Source organism: Podarcis vaucheri (assembly GCF_965113315.1).
Source record: "Podarcis vaucheri genome assembly, chromosome: 8".
In the NCBI taxonomy this organism is placed as follows: domain Eukaryota; kingdom Metazoa; phylum Chordata; class Lepidosauria; order Squamata; family Lacertidae; genus Podarcis; species Podarcis vaucheri.
In genome coordinates, this window is record NC_138766.1 from 50,899,901 (window position 1) to 50,915,536 (window position 15,636).

General features: G+C 40.9%; 1 protein-coding gene across 17 annotated transcripts in view; it reads right to left on the reverse strand.

Moving 5' to 3' along the window:
• The window catches only part of LOC309539061 (uncharacterized protein), a 230,455-nt gene that overhangs the window by 83,379 nt on the left and 131,440 nt on the right, over nt 1-15,636 (reverse strand). For 6 of the 17 annotated variants that reach the window (XR_014222627.1, XR_014222628.1, XR_014222629.1 and 3 more), the window contains one exon: nt 9,843-10,055. The exons of 5 other annotated variants lie outside the window; for them this stretch is intronic. Coding sequence is in view for 5 of the 12 variants with exons in the window: in XM_082234864.1 (XP_082090990.1) it covers nt 747-856; nt 1,821-1,874 (164 nt within the window). In the remaining 7 variants the exon portion in view is untranslated. Of the gene's footprint in view, nt 1-185; nt 857-1,820; nt 1,875-9,842; nt 10,056-15,636 lie in introns of those variants that run through there. 6 more of the 17 variants (XM_082234866.1, XM_082234865.1, XM_082234868.1 and 3 more) reach the window with 3 other exon arrangements.

The following is a 15,636-nucleotide window of genomic DNA, read 5'->3' on the forward strand; positions in this document are numbered from 1 at the left end:
CTAAATTATATAAATCAACCCACAAATAGAAAAAATAACAAAGTATTTATATAAAATGAAAATTCTGAAACTGAGGAAGGCAAGCAATTATTGGAAAAACTTGTTTTAGGCAATGAAATATTGGAAGCTATTTAGGCTTTAATGGAAAACTATGCACCAAGTCCTGATGGCTTAACTATATGCACTATAAAAACTTCAAACTTTTTAGTAACTCCCTTCAATGAAAGTTAGTGAGATGCAGACTGAAAAATAGTTGCTGCAATCATGGCAGGAGGCAACAATAGTAGTGATCCTTAAAGGAGGTGGAGATTTGATATTAGCATCTTCTAATAGACCCATATCACTTTTAAATACTCATTACAATAGATTTACTAGTGTCTTAACAAGGAAGTTTAACAGTGTCTTTAATAAAGAGATATACCAAGATCAAACATGGGTTTATTATAAAGGAGAAAAAGAGATGATCGAAGAAAAGTGTTATATACCACAAATTATAAATTCAGAATTTTAGAGGAGACCTTGTTGATAGTTATAGATACAGAAAAGGCCTTTGATAATTTAGAAGGACCTTTCCTTTTTCGAAACACTTAAAACTTATTTTTGCAGTGGCTTATAGACAATGGATTCAGCCCATTTATTCATATTTGGAAGCAAGAATTCACACCAACTGGAATTTATCAAAAATGTTGATAACAAAAGTCATGTGACAGTGATGTATATTGTCAGGCAAATTGTTTGTCTTAGCATTAGATCCCCGAGCACTTAAAATAAGAAAGAAAGAAAAAATGAAAAAGTATGTTGTTTTTCTCACTTACAAGTTGCCTGGATTGAATTCTCAGCAAGAGATGCCACAAACCTAGAGAAAGAGAGAAGAGAAAAGCACATGAAAAGAACTTCTGCCCACATTAGATGCAATTTGAATCCCACTGGAAGGATAAGAAAAATCCTATGTACTGGTCTTGAATTGATTACATTATCCAAAAAATTTAAGGAGTTCTAGATTCTGTGTTCTGTGCCTAATGTCAATTACCTGAATGAAAGCTACCTGCCTATTACTTCTTCTTCTTCATCTCCTGTGGTCATTTTAGGAATGGGCATATCAGTCTATTTCCAGTCTATATTAGTTTCACATATGTTCACTGCATTCTGTTTCTGAATTAACCTATTTTTTCAAAGACAAACTTAATGAAAACTGTACTTAACTATTCATTTAATTGCATATTTTAAATACCTTTTCTCTCAAAATGCACTTTTCAAAATGTAATTTCTTTCACATACACATTTAAAAACAATATGATCTTTTTTTCAAGCCAAGAACTTCACTGGAACATTCAGAAGTGCAGAAGCCAGCGGACAACTGCTTTTCAATCCACATATTAGTCCCAGGGCTGCAGATCAGGTCAATTTTAGCATTCTCAAAAATTGCATCCCTCAAGCATCCCCAGGACTGCATACAGACATGGAGTTTCTTCTTTTAACTTTATTGTTTACAATGCTATCACTTTTGTGTCAATTTCTAACATTTGTTTTACACAGCAGTACCCTTTGCACTATGGAACTCTAGCCTTTTGATTTATATAGCAGCATGCTGCACTAAAATTAATTCACACTAGTGGCTGTGGTGTGACACAATGAGGAATGTGTTTGTACATGTCACCACTCCCCCCACCCTTTCTGCACATGCATGCTTCCTCTGTTGATCACACAGTAACATGCCAAAATCCCACCCAAAACTATGTGAGCAGTGGAGGTGCAATCCATGACAATTTGAAAGAAAGGTGGAATACATCAAATAATTAAATAAGCTACAGGAAACTTACAACACACAGCACCCACAATGTCCCAGGTTTCCAGGGTTGGAAATGGATTATTTTCTGGAAATGGTTAACATGGAAATGAGTTATAAACTTCTAGTAGATACTATGTAAAGGTGGTGTCTTCCCTTCGCATTAACACCCCGGCACAGTCAGCTTGTTATTTACAATCTTTATTACATATGTACAAGAAACAGGTACAGTTCAGGATTACGCATCCGAACCCGTTGAGTCAGATTCGGGGAGTGGCTTTCTTCGATTCCCACGCCAACAAAGTAGGTGTGGGAATTGCATGAGACGTCTTTGATTCTTACGTTTCATTTCCTTCCTTGTCTGTGCTGATTTGGAAGCCCCCTCTCTTCCAGAGTCTGAGCTCCCTTCCCCGAGCCTCTGGGCGGTTGAAGGACTCTTCAGCATCCCTGAATCCTTCCTTCTCCTGGCTAATCTGCTCCCTCTCTTCCACTTCCTCTGTCTCTGGGTGGTTGAAGGGCTCTACAGCATCCCTGAGCCCCTGCTCCGCCTCTTCTATCACTTGCTCCTCTGAATTCTCCCTGACATACTGCTAGGTTTCCAGAAGTGGATTTTACATTGGGAAATATGGAAATTTATATGTAAGGAAATGTCAGGAAGACAGGATAAAGTGCCATCTGAATGCAGCCTTGATCATTATATACCTGTGTAACAGGACTGAGGCAGGCCAGTCTTAGTTGCTGGCATCTGATTGTCTCCAGAGACAATTGTGTGTGCCTCTGGGGGTAGTCAAACTGCTGGAGAATTGCTCAGAATTGCTGCCTCCCATGTAGTTTTTGCTGCATTAGCAACACTGAAGTGTCCTCCCTGGGGCATAAGCTTGGGCAGTGTGTATGGAGGTCTTGGGCTGCCCAGACGACAAGACCCCTATCTCAGCCTCCCTGATGTGGTGCAAAGGAAAGCAGAGCAATATGGTTGGCACCAGCTTGGCTGCAGGAATTGCTGTAAAGAGGCATACAAGACACATGTTGTTGGGCTATTAACTCCCATTGTCCGTGGCCATCGGCCATGTTGCCTGGGGCTGATGTGTGTTTGAATCCTACAACAAATGGAGAGCTACAAATTCTCAATTCCTGGCATAAAGTGGATGTGTGTGCTGGTTTGGATGGAGCTATTAATAAGCTGCTCTAATATTATTGTGGTTTGCCTATATGAAAAGAAAAAAATCTGTAGAAAGCTGAACAAAGTTTTCTCAAACTGCACCTGCTATGTTATATACAGTATTTTTTTTTTGATGAAAAAATAATTCTACCCAGCTTTGTTATATTTTTTCCATGTGCAAAGACCAACCACTCACTGTGTTGTAAGCTGAATGGCCTTTATTGCATATTCATTTAACAATAAATGAACAAAGGTCTTCATAAAAGAGAATTATCTGTAAAATGTACCACAACATGTACTTCTCCAGCATCGAGGAGAACGACATTGTAAGGTTTGAAGTAAGGAGTAAAACAAACAATGACAAACCCGAGTGGTGCATACAATGACAATCAAGCTTTTGTTCACTTCAAGGGTGGGGGGAGGCAAAGGCTTATTGTAAATTACAGTGTAAATGAATCTTATTTGCTTCACTGTTACTCATTTAGTAATGCACAAAATATTTCTCTCTGTGTGTGGCCCGATGTCAACAGAATGCATACCATTTTGAGCAGCAGGAAGCTAAGAGTACGGAAAAGAAGAAATAAACCTATGAAGTTGGAGAGAAATGCTTGTTTCAAGGTTGGCCTAACATGCATCAATACTTTTCCATCATGGGAAACTTCCTTATATGAAGTTTGACCATTGGTCCATCTATCTCATCATGAGCTGCACTGAATGACAGTCACTTTCCAGGATTTTAGGCACCCTCTACCAGCCCTAGGACGCGAGTGGTGATGTGGTCTAAACCACAGAGCCTAGGGCTTGCCGATCAGAAGGTTGGCGGTTTGAATCCTCACGACAGGGTGAGCTCCCATTGTTGGGTCCCTGCTCCTGCCCACCTAGCAGTTTGAAAGCACACCAAAGTGCAAGTAGATAAATAGGTAGTGCTCCAGCAGGAAGGTAAACGGCGTTTCCATGCGCTGCTCTGGTTCGCCAGAAGTGGCTTAGTCATGTACGGTGGCTTTCTCAGCCAGTAAAGCGAGATGAGCGCCACAACCCCAGAGTCGTTCGTGATTGGACCTAACGGTCAGGTGTCCCTTTACCTTTACGAGCCCTACCCAGAGATGACAGGGATTGAACCTGGCACCTTTTGCCTGCCAGGGCCATGTGTCCATTTCCCACAACTTTCTTGTCTCACACAAATGGCCACAATCACTAGGATGTTAGGGCTACAACATCTAACACCCAACAGAAACATCTTCCTGAGTGTTAAGGCAGCTTCCCTAGATTAGGATTTAGGACTATCACCCTCTGAAGAGTCAGCCAGTTGCCCCACTCAAAAGCACATTGGTACCAAGTCCAACAGTTTTCTGCCTGGCAGCCTTCCTTGGTGCTTGAGTGCAGAAAGAGGAAAAAACCAAAACCCTCTTGCTCTTAACTTGCTCTTCTACAGTCTCGCCTCCCTGGGAGGTTGAGGCCTCCTTTGTGTAAGTAATACACCAAGTAGTCAAAAGAAAGAGAGAGATATACATATTTTTGTTTCCAAGCGAGAAGTGGGCATAGCTGAAGCACTACATATACCATTGCATACAAAGTCTTCGTTAGAAGCAGCCATATCCATAGCTCCCCCTTTGGGAGAAATGATTTCCAAGAGCATTTCTTTGGCTTGAAAATGTAACAGGAAAAACACCCTCCAGGTAAAGAGAAAGCAGTTTTAATTTGATGGTTAGCACTGAAGAAGATGGGTAGGCAACACATGCTTGCATTTGATGTGACACTTGTATTGTTGGTTTTGATCGGCTTGGCCAGATTTAAAATAAAGCTGTGCTAACTGAATACCAAACTCTTTCTTTGTAACACAAATGCTAATTTGCAGCGTCCAACCCCTGTTTTTCCCTTGGTTATTTTATACACTGACAATTCCCTCTGTAGGTGGTTTTATAACATAGTGCTTTAAGGACACTCTGTTTAAAAAGATCTATTGCATTGAGGCTTTCTGCAATAAATACAGTGTTGCAAACCTCCCTTTGCACAGAAGCTGTGAATTATACACAAGGGAATGCCATGTCTGGTAGCATAATTTTGACTTTAACTTTAATTCACAGCTATAATGGGATAGAACATATATGAATAGTTAATATTTATTTTTCTGAATCGGTGGACTTAGGTGAGGCAGATGAAAAGAAAATCTTCACTCAGCTAACAAATCACTTTTACATTAGCAGAACCAAAATCTTCTCAGTGAATATATGTAAATCACTAACTTTCAGGCACCCAAGGGAATGTGCTTCATGCTATAACTTAAATACTAATGAAATCAACTGAAAATGATACTCATTAGTCAGCTGTGCCTTGATAGGGTTCCCTGTGGACTGATATAAATTCACCATTAGAAATGGATTCTCTCCTAGTCCACAGTGAGCATTTAATCCTTCTGCAAAGCAGATTCAAATTTAATGTGGAATGTGTGTTCTCTCTGTACTCCCACCCCCATTTCAGACTCTTTATGTTTCCATATTTGCAGTGCTTTGTTTCTAATCCTTTTAAAGCTGTCATGTTCCCTCCCTGCTGCCTCTCATTCTTTCAGTTGTCTGCACATATTTTGCTCATCCCTGTGTGACACAGAAATAAAAAATTAGCAAAAATAATTTGAAGGGCACCAAGTGGCATAGAGCTCAAACTAAAGGCTTCCCTTTCAAGACAAGTGCCCCCTCACCCTATGTAAAGAGAATGGGCCAGGGGAAATTTCAAACATCCAGGGAATGGTTGTGCTTGCCAGGCTCTGAGTATAAAAGGGTTCTGGTATCCACGAACACCAGGAGGTTTTTCAGACGTTGTTGGACTACAACTTCAATGATCCTTGAACATTAACTATGTTGGCTGGGACTGATGGGAGTTGCAGTTCAAAAACATCTGGAGAGCCAAAGGTTTCTCATCCCGGATGCAAAGCTTCTTTAACTAGGGCCAGATGAAAAAGAGGTTAGGGCACCTCTAATAGTTGATTAGTAGAAGACACTTCAGGTGTGGCTTGCATGACACTCCCATGGCACCTGGCCTGGAGGGGAGGGCAGGACCTGGACTGACTCCAGCTACGGTTGAAATATGGGTTGCCATATTTCAAAAAGTGCAAATCTGGACAGAAAAGCTGTTGAAAAACGAAATGTCCGGGAAATTCCAGATATATGGTGGCTGAACAGATTCTTTGGCAGGAGCAGGTTGGTGGCTTCTGTTGCTGTTATTATTGCTCTAATTGTTTAAAATGATTTTTTTAAAAAAACTTTTTAACTTGTGCATTTTAAAATTTGGGTTTTTTATTGTTTTATAAATTAAGGGATATATGATGTGCCTGGAAAGAGAGGAGCTGGGGAGAGCGGGGGGGGGGGACGACGACTACAATTGCAGTGATTCTGGGCAAGGTGAGTTATGCAGGGTGGGCAAGCTGGGTAAGGGGAACATGGCACAGGCAGTTAGGAACTGCTCTGTGTGCCAGCCCCTCATTCAACCTGGGGAATTGTGGTTTTCCAAGACCTGGGTGTGTGAGTAGAGTAGGTCACCTATGTACTGGGTGCAGCATCAGGGCAGCCGTGATGGGCACCACGCCCCTGCGGGCGGCGTGCCCTGCCCCTAGGACACGTGCCAGCCCCATCTCCGCCTGCTCTCCGCCCCCCGGTGCCGGAGCATGAAGCTCCACCACTGCTCCTAGGCTGCTCGTTCTGGGGAACTTCAACATGCAACTATAAACTCCAAACAGCAATAGTTCACCTATAAGATGTTGGTCCTTACAAAAAGTCTTTCTGCAAAGTTTCTACAAAAAATGATGGCTTCTAATTTTTTTTTTTTTTTGGGGGGGGGATCTTTGTCAGATTCCAATTTGAACCAACAATGAGCACTTCTTCTTACAAACAAGTTATATGATAGGTGCACCCATGTGTTGATTTGAGTGCATGATAGAAGCTTCTATGAATGTCCTGCTCCTCCTCATTTAGTGAATGCATGAAAGGCTTTGTGAAAGGGGTTCCATTTGTACAAATAGACAAATAACTTAAATGTACTTAAGAATATAAGAAGAGGCTGGTTCATCAGGCCAATAGCCCATTAAGTCTAGCATTCTTTTTTCACAGTGATCAACCAGATGCCTAGGGAAAGCCGGAAAGCAGGACCTGAGGGCAACAGCATTTTAGTAAAAATTATTTACATTATGTTTATAAGCTGCTTTGTGAGAGCTTTGTCCTGGAAGGTGACATATTAATTTTTAAGCAAAGACAAAATATCTTCCCTTTACCATATTAAACCAAAGTACATTTTCACACAGCCCAAACAATCCAGTTTAGAGAAACCAGGCTTTGAGAAAATATGCCATTTTCTTTCTTCTTCCAGAAATATATAGTGTTTGATGATGTAACCTTTCTGTGAAAATTTCACGAATTAATTTTGTGTGTCGGTGTGATGTTTCATTGTAGGCTATCTGTTTTGGACATGGAGCTGTGAAAATTCTACCATGAGACAAATGAATGCATGCTAGGAATAAAACAAAGCAGAAAAAATAAAAATAAAAATAACCTTATTTATATGCAGGCAGTGGGATGAAGCCTTCAAGGCCACACTGAATACATTCTGACTATTTAGACTAACATGTATTGTAATTTCTGCTGCCACAGACTAAGTATTGTGGAGCAAAACAATGTGTTTTGAAAAATCCATTAATCAGGATTCCCACCTCCTTAAGTCAAAATCAGCATTTCTGAGGATGATGATGATTGGTACAAATGGATTCAGTCTTCATTAGCCCATTCAGCAATCTTACCCCATTCAGCTGTCCAAAAGTTATGTTGCAAAATGTTCACAATAAATCTCTACTTTTTATGTGGAAAGAAGTGTTAGGACCAGTGAGTAATCAAAATACTTGTCTTCACTATACAATCCTAATGCCTAACCCTTCCACAGCCATTTTTATTAGCTGGGATTCCACTGGCAACAAAATACATTGGGTGAAGAGGAGGGAGGAGACAGCTTTCACTGATCACCCCTCCCCTCCTACAGAACCTTTTGCCTCCTGAAAATCTGATTTGGAGGACTAGGTGATTCTTTGGAACAGTGGAGAAAACTGTAGTCGGAGTGGGAATTGCCAAAAATTGCCTTGCTCATTCCGCCAACAAGGTCCTCAACTGGATCTTCAACCCATCAGTGGATGGAAGGAACCCTTCAGTTTACACCAGCCTAGTTAGAATCCATGCCATTATGATTCTTTGTCCAGGACATTGGCTGGAAGGAAACTCAGGGTTTCCTGATCTATACTCAGTGCATTACCCAGCAGTTCAGAGGCTTTATCTTTCACTTAAGTGATTGCTAACTACAGAAAACCATCTATTTATAAAAACATTAGTTCAATTCACCAATCTACTTAGATTCCATGTTCATTCTTCTCTTTTTCTTTTTCCAAGTTTCCATTCTCTTGCTCCATGTCAGAGAGGTTTTTTTAATATTTGGAAAGGCATCACTAAATCCCTGTGCTTAGATCAAGTAATCTTTAAATCTATTTAATTGTGTCTCTTTTTGTATTAGCTCTGCTTAAAAATTCAATTCAAGCATGCATGCCATCATTATGGCCTTTTCAGGGTGATAGAAGTGGCAGTAGTTATTTCCAACCTGTAATTAGGACATGCAGAAATCTTCACTAAAAACAGAATTTTAATACCTCTGACATCATCAGAAGAAATATTTTGTCTTATCCTATTTGAGCCTCAAGCATGAGCTAGAATTTATTGTAAAAAACAACAACAGTGTAACAAAGACAGAATCATGTCTGCTAGCACCCAAATTCATTTTAGATCCAAATTTTCAGCCACTTCAATTAGTTCTTGAATGTTATAGAAGATCAGTAGACAAACCAGTACAATATATGCAAGATTTACTAAGCTACTCAGTTCTCTATTCATCTTCAATAAGCTTCAATAATTAGATTATCTCCATTTGTTTGGAACATTTTTAAAAATAGTCATGAGGAAAATCTTAATTTTGTTTTGAAACATGGAAATTCAGCACCTGACTGCTCTGTGTATTTATTTTACTTTGTAAGTATGGCAGTAACATAGAGAAAAACCACATCCTCATGCTCATTTGCTGTTCACACTAGACCAGAGGGATGTCAAATACTATCAGGTATTAAATTAAGCAAGGACGTTTTCAGCAAAATTGATTTTTTGAGTCTTTGGAATCCTTGAAATCACTCAGAGTCCTTGTTGCTTGGCAGGTACCCCATTAATCTTTATAGGGTCCTATTGACATTGCTGGTTGCAACTTTCCTACTCTGCTTTCAGGGCAGATATGAATAGACCACAAAGGGGAAGAAGATTCAATTTTAATTCAGCAGAATCCACAGATAGCTCCTTAAAGTGAACAGAAAATGATATTGAAAGGATTTTTAAAGACAGGGTGTAAATCATAAAGAGGGCTACTTCCTGATAAAAGCCAGCACTAGGGACAGTTTTGTCACTGAATTAATTTTGCTTGCCAGTAAGAGCAGTTTGAAACCTAACAAAGATCTGTTTCAGAGCTAAATGAGAAGACTTCACTGAATTAGAAGACTTCACTGAATTACATTTTGGCGGGGATTTGGAGTAGGGATTTTGATAGGATGGTGTTCTGTCTTCTCCCACCTTAGGGTATCAGGGGAGGCTAGATTTATATTGGGGCATTCACAGGTGGGGTGGAGGTTGTATTCTGAAGGGCAGAGTCATGGCAAGGCAAGTCCATTAGTCCAGTCATGTCCAGTAGATCAGTATTCCCCAACCTTGGGCCTCCAGCTGTTTTTGGACTACAATTCCCATCATCCTTGACCACTGGTCTTGCTAGCGAGGGATGATGGGAGTTGTAGTCCAAAAACAGCTGGAGGCCCAAGGTTGGGGAACACTGCAGTAGATCAAGGCAGGGCAAAAAGCATTTTGTCAGCACCATGGAGAGCTCACAGCAAACAGTGTTTGTTAGGACTCATTCAGGGAAAGCTGGAGGGAGTCAGTAAGACCACATCCTCTGACCTGAATGATCTGGGAGCAGAACAGTGATGCCTCACCAGATGAGCAGAGAATTGTGACTAGAGAACCAGGAAGGAAATTGTCAACTGTAGACCTCTACCTATTCAGTGGAAATATTCAGTGGAATATTTTGTCAGTGTTTGAAAAAGAAAAGGTTCTGACCTCCTTTGACTCCTTCGCCTGGTCCTAGTTGGCACAAAAGAGTCCTTGAGAAAGAGTATTTTTGCAGACTATTGCTGCTTTTATTCTTAAAAAGTCTTCTTATCTAACCAAAACCGACAGCTTTTACACACACCAAACTCAGCCAATTTTCTACCATCCAACCAACCCACACTCACACAATCAATGACCACTCTATATATACAGACATATACAGGTGAAAGATTACATGAGTCATGCAGGCTTTGCCAATTCATTGTAGGCCGCTGACTTTTGCCGACTCAGTTCCTTTTGTATTAAAGAAACAGCGGCCAATTTTAGGGCATGACATATTTTCTTCTCTGAGCTCATGAGGCTTAGAAATGAAGTCAGAGAAAGAAGCACACACAAACACACCCAACCCTATGGGATATTTAGAGAATACGAGTTAAATCTAACCCTAGCTTTTACCATTTTTCTCCTCTATACCCCTTGCCAGCTGAGGACAATGCTTCCTGCGTATCATGAAGTGGCCTCTAATGCTTGCCTAAGACATGTGTTAGTCTTTGAGGTGCTATGAGACTCTTTGCTGGTTTTGGTGCAACAGACAAAGATAGCTACCCATCTGGAAGTTAACTATCTGTAGCATTTCACAGGCAAAAGCAGGCAGTAGGACTCTTTCCAACATACTGTCATTTCCTTCACGGATATATGCACATGAAAAATGTTTCATTCAGATTCCAGGTGGGCTTTGAAATACACACAGAGAGAAGAAGAAGAAGAAGAAGAAGAAGAAGAAGAAGAAGAAGAAGAAGAAGGCAGAAAGATGGGCTAAATATACATTACATTAACAACATGATTAGGAATCACGTTATGAAAAAATTTAAAAAGCAAGCATGGGAAAGTGGTGATTGTCTTCAGCTACACAGCATGTGAGGGGGCAGGTGTTAAGCCTTCCCTCTTTAGCTGTGGGATTGGTGGGGGGGGGAATTGCCGATCCCCAAGTGTATATTAGCATTCAGAAGAAAAGGTCTTATTGGTGCCAATAGCTCATCATGGCATTAAGTGGAATGTATAGCAAGGCTCCTTGTTTTCCCTGCAAATCCTATTTTGTCGTGTGCAGAAAGAGCTACGTGTGTGAAAACCATTTCATTGGTTCCAGCAGTATCTCTACTATAGTGAGAAGAAGTTGACAGGTAGTTAAATTATGTTGTTAGGAATTCCACAGATCTTTGAGCTTCCATCCCCACCCCACCCCCACCCTCTTTCCCCCAGTCCTTATACTAGTCAGCTAAAGAACATCTGACAGCTGCACAAAATGGTGCTGGCCACATTTTCTCATCTTGGTGCCAAATACTGACCCTGTTATGCACAATTAGCAGGGATGACAGAAAATCCAGACAGGCACATTCATGAGCACTGACATTTAGACTGAACTAGGATCATTTGGAGGCCAACCATGAGAGCACTTTCCCTGTTGCAAAACAATGAAATAAAACACAGCCCCCCTTTTTTTCTTGAATGAGGCATATACTTTTCATGTGAAATGCAAAAAAATTAAAGCCAGCCCCTCAGAGTAAAGAGGTGGGGAAGGGGGGGGAGAATGGTTTACTCCCTCTTCATGTTAATTTATGATTGGAGCAGTGCCTCTCTCACTTTTTACTTGGATTTCAACCTTGTAAAAACTCTTGTGATTAAGCCGCTGAATCACGTCTCCCAGTTTTTGACCCTGAAGGTTTGGGTAGGTTTGGTAACAAAGGCTACTTTCTTCCTTAAATAGAAGAGGTGGGGGTGGGGGGAGCCGTGAAGAGAAGGAAATCTCACACAACAAAAATAATGGGAAATCCACAAAAGAGCCCAAAATGAGAGCGGCATTTATAATGGAATAACTGCCAGAGAATGAATCAGAGACACCCTGCCTTCCAAATTAAATGCTGTTTGGAAATGTGCATACCTCTCACTTAGTCAGTGGGAGACATTAATAAAATAGAGGTTTAATTGGAATGTATTCGTTTACTCTTCTGTTTTGACCAAAAACTGAGCCAATAACATCGCTTTAGTTAATTGTGGATGATAGTGTGATTTGTAACACCTCACAATAGGAAAAGCTTCTATTAAACATTGTAAATTGAAAATGTTCAGAGTTCTGAGAATGGGGGGGGGGAGAACTCATCTTTGGTCTCAGCCAATTAGCATACGTTAGGCTCTTTCAATTAGAGTGAGTCATGCACTTTATTTAGGTCGCCACTGGGATCAAATGAGAGGAAAAATGGAGGCACTACAGTTTCCTAGGCTGGGATTTCAGGGACTGCAGACTGAAGTCTGTGCCCATAAAGGGACATTGGGTTTGCATTTCTCAAACTATCAATGTCACAGGGCAAACTGCTGTCAAAATTGAATAGACTACCAGAAGCAGTTTGTGATCTGGAAGTGAAAAAATCAAGCATCACACTGGACAAGCATCAATCTGCTCTAGGCTGAACCTAAAATTTCCTGAATCCCAATGGAATATTGTGATAAGAAGGAATAAGTTGTAGGGCCACCATCAGCACCCAAAAACCTTTGGCAACTGCCTGAATCTTGGTATCTATGCCCTTGGGCAGAATCCACTGACCCCTGTCGTCGGCCCCTCACACTGGGTGGCTGGGTCTCAAAAGCAGCATCTCTCCACAGCATTATGCAAAATATAAAATGGCCAATTCCTAATTATGTGCCACCAGTTAAACTGCATCTGGGGTGGGACTGGGGAGATGAGGGCCACTTCAAACCTGAAGTCAGCCTCAGAAAGTCCCCCACATGACTTGCCATATTTTCATATTTATATTTCTGGATGCCAGAAAGATAATGGATGCTTCAGGGGTAATCTGTCAAAGGCCACATGCTGGTTGTGGGTAAGGATGGAAGAAGAAAGAAGAAAGAAGAAGAAGAAGAAGAAGAAGAAGAAGAAGAAGAAGAAGAAGAAGAAGAAGAAGGAGGAGGAGGAGGAGGAGGAGGAGGAGGAGAATAGTTTGGATTTGGTATCCTGCTTTATCACTACCCGAAGGAGTCTCAAAGCGGCTAACATTCTCCTTTCCCTTCCTCCCCCACAACAAACACTCTGTGAGGTGAGTGAGGCTGAGAGACTTCAGAGTTCACCGCTCTTAACCACTACACCACACTGGCTCTTTGTAATGGACCCTGTAATGGGTAGGGCCAGGGCCAAAAGTGGGTTGGAAATCACCCCATTCGCCACCTGCTTTCCCCCTTTCCCTCCTCCTCACCACCCAGATGGAAACAGGCTGAGAGTCTGGAGGTTGACAACCCCAAGTGTAAATATTTGCTCAGTGTGCTAGTTTTCAAAGGGTGACATGTCCATAAGCAAACATGTTTTGTAGCTTCTATATCAGACCCTCCAAGTGTCCCTATTTTCCAGGGATAGTCCTGGATTTACCAAAGTCATCCCAGTTTCTGATTTTTATCCCAGAATGTTCCGCTTTTCCTTAGGATGCCCCTATTTTCATCAGAGAAATGTTGGAGGGTATGGAGTTATCCGACCGCCAAGCCGTCTGAAGGCATCCCTGTATAGGGAAGGGTTTTTTAAAAAAATGTTTAATATTTTATTATGTTTTTATATATGTTGGAAGCCGCCCAGAGTGGCTGAAGCAACACAGTCAGATGGGCAGAGTATAAATAGTAAAATTGTTATTATGGAATAAGATGTCCCTATTTCCATTGGAGAAAAGTTGGAAGGTATGCTATATTACTGGGAATTAAAATGCTGCTATGACAGCAGGAGAGAATACAATTAAAGCTATGGGCTGGTAGGGACTGCCAGTAGACCTGGTGTCCCTGGGTGTTTTGGATGCATCCCACAGGAGACTTGGTGAGAAGCATAATTGTGCTTGGAAAGAGTCAATATTTGGCATCTGCTCATATTGATTCAATTTCTCCACACTGCTGGGATTAGCCTCTGTCACTGTGAATCAGGGCCCAGCTGGATTAGCTATACCCAGTGGGCTAAACCTAGAAATCTATTTTATTTATAACCTTAATTTAGATTATTTATTTATCTGTTTTGCTAATAATACCTTTCTCTTGGCCTGCAAGGACACACACATACAGCAAATGGTTGATTTCACGTCCAAGAAAGCTAAATCCCCTTTTTGTCCACAAAACATACACTGAACTGTAGAAATGCAAGTCAATGTTCCAACCCTGTGGGACTACCTCAAAGGGTAATGGGGAAGTTCAGTCTCTATGACTCATTTAAGCCACTTCCTTTCAGCTCAGAAAATCAAAAGCGATGCTAATTGGTGCCAGAGGGAATGGAGCTGTGTGTGTGTCTGCTTCTGCCTATGCCTCTAAACAGGACACCTCCCTACGAGAGATTTTATATGTGCAGTATTTTCTCAGAATCCTCTCCATCTCTGCCATTCAAATGTACGTGTGTGAGAGAGAGATAGGCTATTGAGCACATGACTAATTAATTAAAAAGTAGCAAAATAATATGGAAGCCACCTGTCAATTAAAAAAAGACAGGTGCTGGTGAACTAGTGAAGTACAGTGGTACCTCAGCTTAAGCACTTAATTCGTTCCGGAGGTCTGTTCTTAACATGAAACTGTTCTTAACCTGAAGCACCACTTTAGCTAATGGGGCCTCCTGCTGCTGCTGCACCGCCAGAGCACAAATTCTGTTCTCATCCTGAAGCAAAGTTCTTAACCCAAGGTACTATTTCTGGGTTAGCGGAGTCTGTAACCTGGAGCGTATGTAACCTGAAGCGTATGTAACCCGAGGTACCACTGTACCTATAGTGAGAAAGGCATCCTACAAAAGAAAGTCTGGATCATTTCATACCCACCCACCCCTGGGTATCTAGAATTCTCTCTTTGAAATAATCAATATTGCCCAGGAAAGCAAATGACATTATTCAAAAAACAAATTACGACCAAGTCTTTAAAGGGTAGTGTTATTTCATCCATGCATCGCATCCCATTATTTCACCTGTGCATCGGAGAGTAGTGTTATTGTATTGTCTGTGTAACATTGGTATATTATTGGGCATTATAACTCCAGGAAGATGACTTTGTGTGCCAAGTTAAAACAGCAATGGCAGGTTTGGGATCATTCATAAAGTATGTCATACATCAATATTTAATTTTTAATTCAGTTTTTTTCCATTTGTGTATGTGTTTTCTTTCATTCTTCTAAAGCATAATGCAGATCTCATATTTTTCAGGCTTCAGTCAAACTTTACATTCCCATGGTGCCTGTGCAGGTCACAATCATACAAACATTAGACATCCAGTTCCTAGTTGATGGGATAACAAATGCCACATTATGCTGAAAGCAAATGTTAGCCAAAACGTTTTTTAAAAATATTGGAAACTGGGTGTGATACATAGTATAACTACTTAGGAATTAGGAATGTGCAAACTGAAGATTTGCAAGGAGGTTTTATTTTGTTAGATAACAGCCCCCACTGTGGCTTGTACACTTCCTTACTTACATGGGATGTTGTCCAGAATTTCATTGAAGATGGCTAGAATAATAAGAGCCAAGTGCA